General features: G+C 38.7%; 1 protein-coding gene across 1 annotated transcript in view; it reads left to right on the top strand.

The window, feature by feature from the left end:
- LOC139444006 (uncharacterized) overlaps positions 1–14,855 on the top strand; it is a 39,426-nt gene that overhangs the window by 8,945 nt on the left and 15,626 nt on the right. The window contains exons 3-13 of the mRNA XM_071224905.1: positions 435–566; positions 1,289–1,432; positions 2,166–2,319; positions 3,561–3,744; positions 4,718–4,766; positions 5,897–5,999; positions 7,198–7,311; positions 8,799–8,918; positions 9,314–9,388; positions 10,008–10,124; positions 10,789–11,052. Of these exons, the coding sequence (XP_071081006.1) occupies positions 435–566; positions 1,289–1,432; positions 2,166–2,319; positions 3,561–3,744; positions 4,718–4,766; positions 5,897–5,999; positions 7,198–7,311; positions 8,799–8,918; positions 9,314–9,388; positions 10,008–10,124; positions 10,789–11,052 (1,456 nt within the window). The remainder of the gene's footprint in view (positions 1–434; positions 567–1,288; positions 1,433–2,165; positions 2,320–3,560; positions 3,745–4,717; positions 4,767–5,896; positions 6,000–7,197; positions 7,312–8,798; positions 8,919–9,313; positions 9,389–10,007; positions 10,125–10,788; positions 11,053–14,855) is intronic.

Here is a 14,855-nt window from a genome sequence, read left to right as displayed (position 1 = left end):
GACGCGTTCAAGATTATTACACCTATGATAGCGACAGGGATGCACGTGTATGTGCGTCTGTGTGTGTATGTGTGTGTGTGTGTGGAGGGGGGGGGGGGGGTACTTGTACTAGTCTGTACTGATGCCGATTTTACAGTGATAGTCCACTGAGATACTATGCTGCAGCTTAACATGAATAGCCCCCAGAGACACAGTATACTGACTCCGAGCAGACAAGTACTGGTTTAATCCCCTTAATGCTGGGAGCAAGGCAGGGTAACAACAATACCATCTATTAACGTATTTTGGTATGACGCGGTCGGGGATGCAACAATCGACCTTCTGCCCTCCTGGCAGCCGCTCTGTCCACTTGACCACGGATGTGGCCCTACACTATTTAAAGCATTTGTGAACGTTCCAGATATCTTGGAATACTTTGAGTTTCTATATTACAGACTGATGTCAACGTCTACACAAATTATTCCTACTTTGATGGATCAAACATTACCACACAGAATGCTGTATATGTCGTTAAGACGCATATGCCACGCGGAATGGTCGATGTCAATGTAGGAAGAAATATGTCTGTGAGTACATACCGATAATACATTGTTTGTGAATAACTACTGCCTAGCTTCATGTGTATAAATATTGTATATTTCTCAACATGCACGTGTCTTGTGTTTTTACAAATGGTCCAAGCCTTTTTCACAAATAGAACAACTTCATCTTCAACTGCAAGTAATTAGTTTGACGTCGATGCTTACGAAGTCTGTGTCAATTTATAGGTAATGATTTTGCATTGTATGTGGTATAGTGCGATGTCACATTTTTAAAGTGAACTGCAACATAACTGTTGTTTGAGAAAATAGGTAACCTGCAAAGTTATTTATTGTAAACATACATAATATGTGATGACACCCACACACGTTCCCTAAATGAAGAAACAAAAGAAAGTTTGATCATGAAATGGAAACCTGAAAATTGGTGACAACTCTTATCGTTTTCTTTTGCGTTGTATTTTGTGCATATTTGTTCTGGAAAATGTAGTATATCTTGTATAGTACGGATTGTATTATATACATGTGGATACATTGATATAGTAAATAGCTTACAGATCAGAATCGACGTAATTAATGGCTCGAGTTAGAACTGGTGGATTGGGGGTTTGTTTATATATTGTAAATTCGCTCCACTGCTTGCATTAACGTCAATTACATTGCATAAAGTTATAACATTAATGATAAATGCTAGAAATCTCTTATGTGTAGCATGTTTGGACATTCACAAATTAACATTATTGTTTCAGGTTGGCATTACTTTTTTCACGGACACAAAACAAACTAGTGAGGGAAATGTGAGACATATGGCTGCATCTTTCAGCTCTCTGCTTAAAGAAACTTTAATCTACAGAGGACTGCTCTTTGGAAACCTCACAAAAATCTCACTTGAGGTAAACTGTTTTATCATATCATTATTACATAATTCACATTGCTGTATCATCTCCAGAGAATTCCTGTTAGTGTTTTGTGAACAGAGGCAGATCTCGATTCAGTTACTTAAATATAGAAACACCACGAGTTTAATAGAGGGTGGGGGAAAGCAGGACCGAAGTCCTAGTGAGTCAGTATGGTTTTACACCGCTTTTAGCAATATTCCAGCAACATCACGGCTGGGGACAACAGAAACAGCTTCACACATTGTACCCTTGTCGGGAATCGAACTCGAGTCTTCCGTGGGAGGAGCGAACGCTTTAACCACTAGGCTACCCGACCGCCCCCCGAAGTCCTAGAAACTCTAATGTGTTAGGCTAGCTGAGCAAGGTCGCCCATCGACTAACCTTCCGCCGGCAGCATTGCTGAAGGTGTCCGACTAGTACGTTTCGTGACAAATGCACCATGACTGTAAGAATATGAATAAGTACCAGTCTACTCATGGTACCTCTGGTACACACACAAGATGCCATACCTTCTTGTCAGGTAACAATGTGGTATTTCGTGGAATTTCCAATTAACCAAGCTCCCAGGTAACCGAGAACAGATCATCTGCAAGAGTTGAAACAAATAGCGTTTAATGATTAGAAGTTGCTTTTGGTTGCATGAAGTGTTGAGCATACGAATTTAGCAAGTAAGCATGAAGTTGTATTGTATGTTTTATGGTGCACGAAATTGATGTTTACCAAACAGGTTGCTTGGCGTGGTGGTCACTTTAGAATCCCAGAGGCAATAGATGTCACTTCTACAAACTTGGTTCATCCATCTGCCTTTCGCTGTGTGAGGAAATTATCTGAGATGGAAAGCCTTCAGCGTCTGGTCCGAAAACGACGATCTGGGAGCAGAAGTAATGCGCTTTAGTGTTGACTGACAATATATGTTTAATTCATCCAAATCGATTCGCGTGTGTATGGTTTCATTATTGATTACACTGATGTTTTCGTTAGTTCATGCTGCTCACTAACACTTCAAAGCAAAAATGAAATTTCTTCCAATCGGGCGATGCAGCTATGTCATCTCTATATAACGACAGTATTATCAGTTGGTTTTCCAAATAGAGAATCTTGTGCAATCTCATAGTTTTCCTTACTTATCTTTGTCGATATTCTGGAGCATAAACAATATTATTTAAAGTTTTCAACAGTATGAAGTTTATGAGTACATTTATGTTCTATTATAAACCTCGCAAGCGGAGCCTCACCTACGTGTACGGTGAGGTGCCTTGTTTAGATGATCTTTTTTGGCTTCTTGTTTTAACCTGGGATATTCCATATAGAAAAACATCATTAATACAGATACAAAAAAACCCATATGATTTGTATTGCCATATTAAACAATACGCTAGAACCGACACGTGATTCCGACGGCTGTCGTGGCGAATGCCTGCCTTTAACAAGTACCTATAAATCATATATCTTAATCATTGTTACTCTAGTTTTTGTTATATAAGGCCTTTCACGAGATTTCTCTAAGGATTAACTTAGTTAAAGTCTTCATCTATCAAAGCAGCTTAATTATATCAGGGTTGTCAAACACATGCATTGCCACGCCAATCCAAAGGATGGTGTTGAAGCACCATCAAATAGCGTCCCTTTGGGAGGGTATGTAAGACAACTTCATTAAGGGTTTGTTTATATCTACTGCCGTTTTAACTTATCGCGAAAATATTTGGACATGCTTTTATTCACCGGTTATTCTAGCCTACACATGTCTAGAACAAAAGAGTTGGTTGAGATCCAGTTCGGACATCATGAGGGTAGCAGAGGTTTTGTATGCCCCCTTTGTCTCCAGAATGGTGGCCTTTGGTTGGTGTCGATCTATAGCCAAGCAAAATATTATAGTGTGCGGTTGTGTAATAACTTTACTGGTTATTTTACGGTGCTTTATCGACAGAATTTTCATCTCCAATACATTTCTGAAATACCGCCAGTACGACTCAGTCCTGTGCCAATGTTTTTATGATTGGTATCACAAATTTCATGTTTTCAAATGAGGCCAGTGAGCAAATATATAAGCTCTCTGTTTTATCGTGTCTGATTTAAGTATACATATATTTTACATCTTGTTTCTTTTGATGTATTGTTTTAGGTTTAAAAATTGAAATTCGCACGAGCTCAGCCTGGTTTTCTGGTACCGGTGCCAAAGTGTATGTCAGACTGACAGGTGATAAAGGTGTCACGGGAGACATGCGCATGACTGGGGGATTTGGTAAAGGGGACATTGCCAGAAACACTGTCAGTATCGACGAAATAGGAGTGATACAGAAATTAAGGTAAACGATATGTGGGGTATTGCTACAATGTAAGCCTTTTCGCGAACACCAGTTATCATCACAATTTGAAAGTGATTTCATAAACAAGTGCTTATGATGTAGTCGGAATTTTAGTTTTAAGCTTTCCAATGATTATGGAAATGGTTTTGTCGTTTTTTACTTGAATAACCGGAATACGCAATTATATGACACATTTTTTCAGAATAAAGCGGGAAGGAGTGGTGGCTGCACGGTAGTTTAACTGAGACATTATTGTAGATAGTTCTACAACATATGACGGATAAATGAAAAACAACCAAATAAATACTTAGGGGCTTTTATATCTCTGTGTCCCTTTTACAAGGAGAGACACCAAAGCCAATGAAGTATTGTACCCTTACAATACAGATGCCGTGTGTGAGTAAAAACATTTATAAAATAATTCTTTCTGAAACAAGTCTTAGAAACTTGAAATTGTATGAAGGTGTCTCATGCTTCGATTTCTTCAAGGCACTGAACACTGACAAATTTAAATATTAAAAAAACCCATGAAGGCTTTCTTTAATTGAATATCTATTCAGAGAAACATGTATAAGCAATGTCTAAAAAGTTATATGCCAGGAGATACCAGATACTGATTTTTAGGACTAATTGGTTGGTCAACCTATCAGTCAGGCATTGATATCATATTGACGAACCAACGTGTCCCCTTAGCTACAAAATAAATAGAATAAATATATATTGATTACTAAACCAAAATACAATATTAACTTTCCCTCATTGAGAAGTCACAGTTAAGAGTAAAGTCTATCAGATGCATTATGAAATCGACCTGAAAGTACCTGGGGTCACAACCGTCAATGCATTGTCAGTGGGCAATAGTCTGCAAAAGCGTACACCCAAATGTTTGTCAACTGTGCTAAAATGTGATATCATTTTCATATATAAGTTATGTAATATAAACCCGTGGACATTATTTGGTTCCATGTTTCAGAATATGGCATGACAATACCGGATCGAGGGCTGGATGGAATCTTGACTGGGTAATGTATTGATGTATTTTTAAAGGGTCATTTGCATTTAGACGTGATAGTTCCAAACGTCATGAGTGAGTGAGTATGGTTTTACGCCGCTTTTAGCAATATTCCAGCAATATCACGACGGGGGACACCAGAAATGGGCTTCACACATTGTACCCATGTCGGGAATCGAACCCGGGTCTTCGGCGTGACGAGCGAACGCTTTAACCACTAGGCTACCCGACCGCCCCTCAAACGTCATGATACACACTGTAGTGTACTGAACACTCTTTTACCCACACCACTTGGTGTGAAGAGAAGTTTAAGCATTATGGGAAATGGTTTGGGCACTTTTATTTTGGGCACTTTTATATAAAGCCCTCTAGGATCACGTGCATGTTAAATTTAATTTGCCTTAACCTGGATTCATAAGAAACCTGTATAATATTATGAAATCATAACTTAATAAATCATAAGATAATTATACCCTACAGAGCAATTAAAACTTGACTAGTGTTGCAACTTAAGTTAAAATGCCAATTATCTTTGACTGTTATTTTGGTTCTTAACACCACCGTATACAACCAAGAAAACCACATGTCATAACACAGCCTTTTGTGTCATATATGTCTTGTGTCCTACCGGTAGGACAGGACATGGGTACCCTTTTCGCGAACATCTTATGTCATCACTTATCTATTCATTACTTTCAACGCTGTTATAATATATTACACGCATTTGAGGACAATAGGTATATTTTTACTAAATCCTTTTCATAGGTGAAATTATTTTATGAATCGACCTCTACTTACGAGAATGTTGGCATGAATAAGAGATTGCCTCCATTCGGTTAGAAAACAGGCTATGTGAGAACTTGCCTGTCGATCAGCGCATGTGCCCTGTGTGCTGTAGAAGACAAGGTGCATGTTTTAACGATTTACGTTTTAACCTTTTTCAACATGCAACGCACATAAAAGCATAATTTTATAGTTAATCACTTTGAAAATTTAGTTTATCATTTCACAATGAACGAACACGCTTGCGGGGTTATGCGGGGTTATTTTGAAAGTTAACTGAAAATTAACCTATGAATTTAACTGTTTCCCCTTTCTCCTTGTTAATGAGCCAACTGTCGAAGCTGTTTGATTGTTTAGGTTCGTGTTCACGAGCTATCTGAAAGCGGTGTTACTTACGAATTCCACTGTGGCTGCTCGTTGAAAGGGGGTAACAACGCACACGAGCGCACACATAGCACAGGTAGTGTATGCATTACATCAATAGAAATACAACAAGTAAGATGAAACCTTTTCTTAAAATGGGATACCACAACTAAGACAGTCCATAGTTATCATCATGTACATGTACGTCCGGTGTCATCTATTCCTTTTAAATGATTCATTGATGATTTATTAAATGTTCATTTCATTTTGGGATGTGCCTGTCTGATGCATGGAACATATATAAATAAGTGGTAAATTACAATTTTAAGGCTAAATGTTATCTTCTTTTAACCACGCATATTATTCAGTGTCTATGTACTGACATTTAAAATGATGACACCTAAGTACCAAACTGACATGACGGATAATTGTGTCAATAATTATCTTTTTTCTGACATAAAAATCATAGATTTCTCTAATTAGGGTTGTTTTCAATATTCATAACCATTCCCATATACCTTTTGCTACTGTAATTCCCAATAGGTGTGGCGATATGTGTGTATAACTAATTGCATAAAATAAAGTTTTAGGAATCAGTATCCTAAGTGGATCTGAAGTTCTGTGAATGAAATTATGTCCACTTCACTGATAATTTTTGCAAAGCAATGTTTCGTTGTGACGTGAATATTATTTCGATGGATAGATCGTATCAATCTCACTTTGGCGATAACGCTTGTATTCAGGATTGTAGTTATTGTCTCATTGATTCTGTGAGTTGCAGCATGAAGAAAAGCACACAGAAGTCATCAAAAATGGATAAGGTCATTTTGAAAGCTTACAAATGAAAGCTTAAATCAAACTAAACGGTCCTTGTGTTCAGATCATATGTAGCGAAGAGTGACTGTCACAGACAGGTTTATTTTTGCATAAATCAAACACTATTGAAATAAGATACCACTATTGCAATCGTATTGCGATCGATTGATGTGACTTTCAATTTATGTTTTCGAATTATTCGAGATGATGACATAATTACTTGTGGTCTAGATCACCCATGGTAAAGAAACATTTGCAGATATGAATATTTTGAAAATCGCGTGAACATATGAAATTGTGGCGATATGAAAATATGGCAGGAGTACCACGGCTGCATCTATCAATTAAAACGAACAGAGAAGAGAATCAATGTGAGATTAGCAATATACATGTATGCACATGCATATTATGTAAATCAATGTAAAACGACAAATGAAAACATGGTCACAGTAATCAGAGTAATCTACACCCTTTTTCAGTTTGCAGATCAATAGACAACTGCCGCACACAGCGATGTCACACCTGTGTTGAGTGTAAAACCCCTCCAGAGAAGCATTATTTCAAACTAAGTACAGATAAACATACTTGCACACGTAAGTTAATAAGCTGAAATATCACGAATATAACAGTGGAAACTCAATTGAAGAATTCTATGAGCATTGTGAATTTCTTTGTCCGGACCAAATAAATTACAAAGGTATCCTGTCATGACTAAAACGGTATCAATTCTACTGCAACAAAAATTCATGCAGCGATATCATTACGAAGCTTATTTGGTTATTTTGCTTGAATTATGAAGCAAATATTCAGGTCACAATGAAGGTGAATCGTACTTTTCTTATGGTCAACTATGCCTATTTGTGTACATATTTTCGGGTCATGCATGTAGGGATTATATAGAGAGTATGCGTAGTTTATGGAGAATAATAAGTGATGTCAATTTGGCATATGACTCTAAAGCAGATTTATTAATTTCAACGAGAAACATCTGTCATACCATAGTTTATACAGGATATATAACTCTTTGATTTTTCAAATCACCTGCCTGAAAATCTAGTGGGCTCTTATCGTGACATGTACTCGGTCGTGCGTCTTTAGCAATGAAGCCAAAATTTCACATACTTGTTCCCACCAATGATGACACCACAAGTTTTCAAGTATCAACACACGATGATGATTGTGTAATCAGAAGGTGGGCTCGGCATATATGTCCATTCGTCTAAGGCGCCGCAATTCGCTATGCTTGTGGGTTCGAATCGCGTAATGTTTCAAGGTTTTTGTCAGCACTATATCCCTGCTCGTTGGTTACAACAACGTGGTACAGTTGGCGCAAGCACTGCTGGCAGAGTTGATGAACATTCCCCGGGCTACAATTCGGGATCTGATTGCTTCGATGGGACGACGTTGCCGGTCAATTTTAGAATCTAATGGTGGCCTTACAATATAGAAGAGAATAGATGACCTTCACCTTGAAAATCTACAGTTCCATGTGTGCCATATGGAACCTGGGTCAAAGACAATGACGTGTGGTTATTTTGAAGAATAGATAACCATCTGTTGATTTTTTATATGATACATAAAATATACATCTAAAATCACTTTTGCGTATACATCCAAATAATTAGGTTGAAATGCGCCTCTATTAATAATGCAGTGTGTGTTTAACTGACGCAGTTTCTACTCCCCGATAGTAATAACCATACAACATCATACATTGTTTGTTTAGATTTAGAATGGTTTATTGATTTGCACAATAAAAGGGTAAATCTTGGAAAAGTATAGTCCGCTTTCTGATTTTTAGGCTTGCCTTTTGGCATTCCAAGAAGTGTTTTGCACTTTTGCAACTTTGTATAATATCAGCCTATGTTGCCGAGAAAATGATAAGGAAACAACATTGTTAATTATTTGTAGACACCAAAGGTCATAATTGGAACATAAAGAAACACATTATAACTAGATACTGCTGTCAAACATTTTCGATATTTATATTGATGGGTAACAATACATAGACAATTAGAATGTTACTTGGAATTTGAATGTTTAAGTGACAGTTGACAACCTGATGCCCTTTATGTTTCAGTGTGTCCCTATCTAGAAAACTGCATGAAACAAGAATGTCACGAATGCACAACCTGTAATGCCCCTCCTGCAACTGCAAATTATATATATCGGATGCAAAAAGACAAGCAAAGATGTTACCGTGGGTATTAGCGTTGTTACTATTGCAGACAAGGTGCCAAGTCTCATACACTTTGAAACATACCTAGTATCCAAAGCTATCCGTTTCATTTAATCGCCATTGGAACAAACGCGATAGAGGTGCTGGGAGACTTTGTTAAAAAAAGCTAGGTTTTATGTAAATATTCATATGATAAGTGCTGTCATAAGTACAAAAGATGTATCACGTAATAATTCCTAAGTAGCTAAGTTATTCATGGATATTGGTTTCAAGCTTATTGTCATGGTTGAAAAGAAAATTTAACACAATATGTCTAACTCAAAGCACTATGGTAATATTTCTGATACTGATACTGACGGATTGTTGGCTTCCGCACATATAACCTTCAACTTTAACCTTTAAATTTTACCTTGCAGGTAGTTGTGTCGATATGAATGGGGATATCAAACATTCACTATTGTGGTTACGTCCGGATAAGGAACACTGTGACGGTGAGTATATCAACACATGAACCGAGCGTGTTATTTATTGTCATCAAGTACAGTTCTCACTGAAGACTAGACTTTTAGCAGTACCTGTCTCCCTCAAAAGAAAATAATTAATAATATTTGTTTTCGAATGTGTTCGAATGATACGTATGATGATGCAGTATTTTTTTCAGCCTCTGTTATAACACATGTGCCATGTTGTCTGTATTGCCCCCACACTCTGTTGTCTCAACTTAGTATTGTCTTTTGTGATTTCACGCCTGTTGGGTACCTTGCCAATTCAACGGTGTAATCAAAAGAACAATTTATGGCAGTTAGACGTTAGACGTGTCAGTAGACTGCATAACTTTTAAACAGGGTTACAGAACTTGAAAACAACTGTTCTGTTTATATAAAACAGGATTTTTCGCTGTGGGAGAAAAGGAATCGATGGCATGTATTAGAAATATATAGATGTTAATCAAAATTAGAAAAGGCTATGACAACGTGGACAAATGGTAGGGATGTAAAATGTATGAAGTCAATTCTTCATGTCTGTATATATTGCCACATAAGTGTATTTAAGTAAATATTCTCTGTTTTTATATACAGTGACGCAAGTTTCGTCATCATACTGTTTCAGCCACGTGCTCGTATGTGAAAGACAGGTGGTGCTGGCCTGGAACATGCTCTGATGGTCTCACAAAGTCATGTTTGTGTGATGCCGGATTCAGAAGGAAAGGCAGTGCAATATGTGACGGTGAGTGAGTGAGGGGTGGTTGGTTTTGGGTTTGCCTGCGAGCTAGCGAGCGAGTGAGGTTTTACGACGCTTTCGGCAATATCTCTTTTTTAACCACTGCCCCACTGCTCCATGACGGTGATTAGTTTTAAGGGCATGTCCCTTTACATTTATTGGTCAGAGAAATGCTTTATGTACAGTTGAAACAATTTGAGTAGTACGTAGATAATATAAATCTTTTGAATATAAGCGATTGGTTCGTCAGGCTTTATATGGAAATATACATGGCATGAATAACCAAGCAGTCAAGCGCTATGTAAAAATGCAAACGTATCATTTTGATAAAATGTCCAATTTAGTTAGTGAGTAAGTTCACATGTCACATCGGCATATTTTCAGCCATATCCTGACTTGAAGGTATACATTAATATAATACAATAGCATGTTAACATCTGTCAACAAAGGACAGTATAAAAACTACTATTTGGCAGTTTTGATTTAAATGCAGCATTTTCTTTTTAGATGCCGGTCATTGTTAAATTAAATTAATTACATAATCGACGATAAAAAAACTGTAGTACTATTTTCTGAAGACAACTTGTAGTTATAATGTCTATGCATACATATTGTATATATTGGATGAATTCCTTTAACATAAAATGCGTTTGGTGTATGTTTTGGGTAGTTGACACAAAGGCCACATTGCTCACCTGCAACGTTGGAATAGAAGACATCAGAGGCAGCATGAGGAACAGCACCAGCATTGGCAACATGACCGACTGTTATTCACAGACAGACGTATATATCAACATACAACCTGAGTTTATGACCTTCAGCATCACAGCTGACTTTCAACAGAAAGTATCATCCTCTCCGCCTGTGTATCTTGGTCGAACCTACATTGGCATCGTGGATAGCAACGTGACTGTGACAAGAAGAAACCTGTCAGGTAAAATGAATGTTGGACTACATATGCTATGGGCGAAATGTCTCTCTGCTTACAAACTTGATTTGGGATGTATCGTCCATCATCAGCAGCATCAACGTCATCTTCATCATTTGACAGACCATACATGAAAATATATGTTGAAGAAGGACATCTTCCCTGGAATAGACATTTTGATTGATAGGTTATGAGGAAAAGATAGCATATGACCGGCCTCTCGTCTAATGAAAATGCTACATATCACCGACATTATATCTATCCTTTTAACCATACCAAGAACATCATACAACTGAGCTGAATATATTTTACCTGCATATGGTGAAAAGGTGTTGACAGGTCATTAACCATATAGATGTAATGACAATTATAAGAACATGGGCAATCTTTCGGAACGGTCAACGTCAATTTGGAAGATGCTTTGCTCCTCCTTAAAAAACACCATTGGGATTTGGACTGCATAAAGTACGATTAAGACGATACTATATCTGTGTTGTTAAAGGAAATTAAACTACTGCAGCTTTTGACGAAGGATGGGACGACAACCATCTAGAGCCCACAATATCGACGACAGAGTATCGTTTTGATAAACCATTTGTAAATGGTTTTCATTGATACACAAAGAGCTTTCGGTTCACCCAGCATGGAAGTAAAGTTGTTATCCATATATTGTGTATACTTTGTCATCAGTCAACTTCTAAGTAATGCCTATCAAACAACGTATTTCATTATGATCCAAGTTGTTAAATTATAGGAACGTGTTGGAGAACGTGGACTTTGCAGCTCATGATATAAACTCTACTACTTATGGATGCTAAGATTCATCAGACTGCTACCAACCTGTTGGTATCACAGGTGACTTCTCTATTGCTGACTCTGAGAAAAAAGTCCAGTGAACACAGTTCACGTGGATCACACATGACAGACTCACTAAGAGTTCTAACAGTTAAGGGGCACAGGTGGCCCAGTCGTCTAACGCGCCGCGATTTGCTGTTCAGAGTTACGTCCCTTGGGCACGCCAGAAACCTATGATTGTGGGTTCGAATCCCGGTTCGCCCCGATTATGTTTCTAGGTTTGTCATCACCATACCCGTGCTCGTGGGTTTCACCAAAGTGGTAAACGTCTGAGACCTCCATCACTTCGGGCTTTCCACCCACATTAAGCTGACACGCCGCAATATAACTGGAATACAGTTAAAAGTGGCGTCAAACCCAACTCGCTCACACTCTAACAGTTAACCATAGCGTTAAGCGTTCTTGAATATCTGTTTAATTACGGTTATCAAAACAATGTTGCATACACATTTTAGGTGTTTGAGTTCTTCGAATGAATGTTAACCACAGTTAAAATAGGTTAGACCTTTTTGACATCGTATCCGAGCGGTCTGGCTTAAATCCCACGGCAAATTATTATATATTATCCTTCACCTGTATTGTTTGTGTCATTTGTTATTTACGTGTTTGTTTGAAAATTGCATTCACCAGCCGTCAACAGGGAGTGCATAATGACCATGAAACGAACATACATATGAACCGCAAAAGAAACGTCACAATGGATAGATATATGAGAAACCTTATTTGTCCAAACACTGTAAAAAAACCTGATCATCAAGATTGACATTAAAGTGTCAAATGTCCTTCAAGTGAAACACAACACTAGTCACAACACTAGAAAATGGCATCGCAAGTCAGTATCTCGTGTGTCCGCCATGTGCATTGATGGCTGCCGTGCAATGTCGATTCATGGAATGGATGAGGCGGTTGATGAAGGCCATAGGCACATGAGCCCACACTCTGAGGATCGCCTGACGCAGTTCAGCTGCAGTTGTCGGCCTTGGTCGGACGTCATTCAGCCGTCGTTGCAACACGTCCCAAAGGTGCTCAATGGGATTTAAATCGGGACTGAGGGCAGGCCACTGCATGGGTCTTATGCCATTCTGCTGGAGGAAGCCTCTTGTTGCTCTCGCAGTGTGGGCACGGGCGTGATCATGCTGAAACTCGTGGTTGCGGCGACGTGCCAAATGAGGTATAGCGTGTGGTCTCAAGATTGATCAATGTACCGAGCTGTGACACCATTGCCTCTCCCTGGATCGATGTTCTGGGCCGACCCTCTGTGCAACACCAATTCCACCCCATACCTTGGTGCTCGGACCACCCCAGAACACAAGCATCCGGATAACGTTTCCCACGGCGTCGCCAGACTCCCTCTCTGCCATCTGCTTTTGAGATACAGTAACGGCTCTTCCCCACTGCTGGTGGCGCTAATGCTGGTGTTGCGTTGCCCACTAAAGACGGTCCCGGCGATGACGTGGTGTCAGAATGGGTCCACGGTGTAGCCTGTCACTGGAGGTGTCTGGTCGTCAATCGTCGACGCATGGTGTACGCACTTATGTGTCGTTAGTGTGTCCCCCATGATCTGTCGAGCAGATACCGCAGAAGTAACAAAGCGATCTTGAAGATGCTGTCGCACAATCTGACGATCTTGACGTCAGGCCGTGACCCTTGGTCTTCCACTACGTGGTCAGTCATCTGTAGTGTTGGTGGTCTGGTACCGTTGTTGGATCCTGTACACCGTCCTTACGTGGAGTTGAAATGCATTGGCTACCTGCCGGGCGGTTTGTCCAGCTTGCAATCGTCCAAGGGCTTGGTGTCGTGATTCTTTGTCAATCTTGGCATGTCATAGCAAGTCAATAACGAATGAATGTTTTCCGATCTGGGTGTATTTTTATAGGGCAAGAAATTGGGGATCGCAAATGCATTTGAATTTGCATCGGGTTGCCATGACCGTTGGCGTGATGCGTTTTGACGATCGGTTTTATTGTCAGCTGCTTTGTTTTTTTATCATCAAATTTAATTTTTCCGGACAAGGTAATGTTAAATTTGAGAAACTTTGACAAAAAGTACCTAGATATCTTTTGCAGTTCAGTGTATATGTATGTGTAGTAAAACATACAAGCATAGTAAATATTTTTTTGCAGTTAGAAAATTAAGAGAAGATCTTTTGAAAGATAGATACTAGTAGTAATCTCAACTGATTAGTTAATTGTACTAGTCTATGATAGGCCGCCTACACCAGTCTAATTGGCAAATATGTAATTACAGGTTAATAAAATCTCCTACATGATCTTGTGTCTAAGCGGATAATAACAACCTTCAGTTATTCAAATATGGCCCAACGTATCATGAGCAATCTGCTACCATTTAGGATCACTAAAATGAAGAAAGTATTTCTTTAGAACACAGTACATATTTGAAGCACAACCTTCATAGTGTGAGGGCCAAACTGTATGAACGTCTGATCTTGCAACGACGTTCATATTTTGTTTGGCCCTCACTCTATGAAGGTTCATACTCCAATGAACTCACCCAAAGTGAAAGTCAATCCTTATAATTTCATCAGAAACATCTTATGTATTCAAATAATATCACCATAAGATGAAAAAGGTCTATTAAGAACTACCTCAGTAAGTCACAGTGACAGCACGTTGTAATACATTTACATCAAGGGCAAGACGTCAAACTGGCCGACAGGATCAACATGATTGGAAAGATTTCGGAAATTGCTAATGAACCTATGTCGGATACATGTTTTAGTCATCATTGATCAAATGGCCGATCATGAAAGTTGATTAAAGATGTGTCAAATAGACACTAAGAAAAACTCATAGATTACTATAGACTGTCACTGTCAGCCTAGACACGGATCGAGTCGATACTACAATTTCTTCGTTTTGTTCACTAGAATGGATCGTTGCAAGGATATTCATAAGTGATCGTGTAGACAAACTGTCAGACATGTCTCAATGTGT

This window comes from Haliotis cracherodii, unplaced genomic scaffold (genome assembly GCF_022045235.1).
Source record: "Haliotis cracherodii isolate W230 unplaced genomic scaffold, xgHalCrac1.p SCAF_5, whole genome shotgun sequence".
Classification (NCBI taxonomy): domain Eukaryota; kingdom Metazoa; phylum Mollusca; class Gastropoda; order Lepetellida; family Haliotidae; genus Haliotis; species Haliotis cracherodii.
The sequence above is the reverse complement of the archived record's forward strand: the minus strand, read 5'-3'. Positions and strand labels throughout refer to the sequence as shown.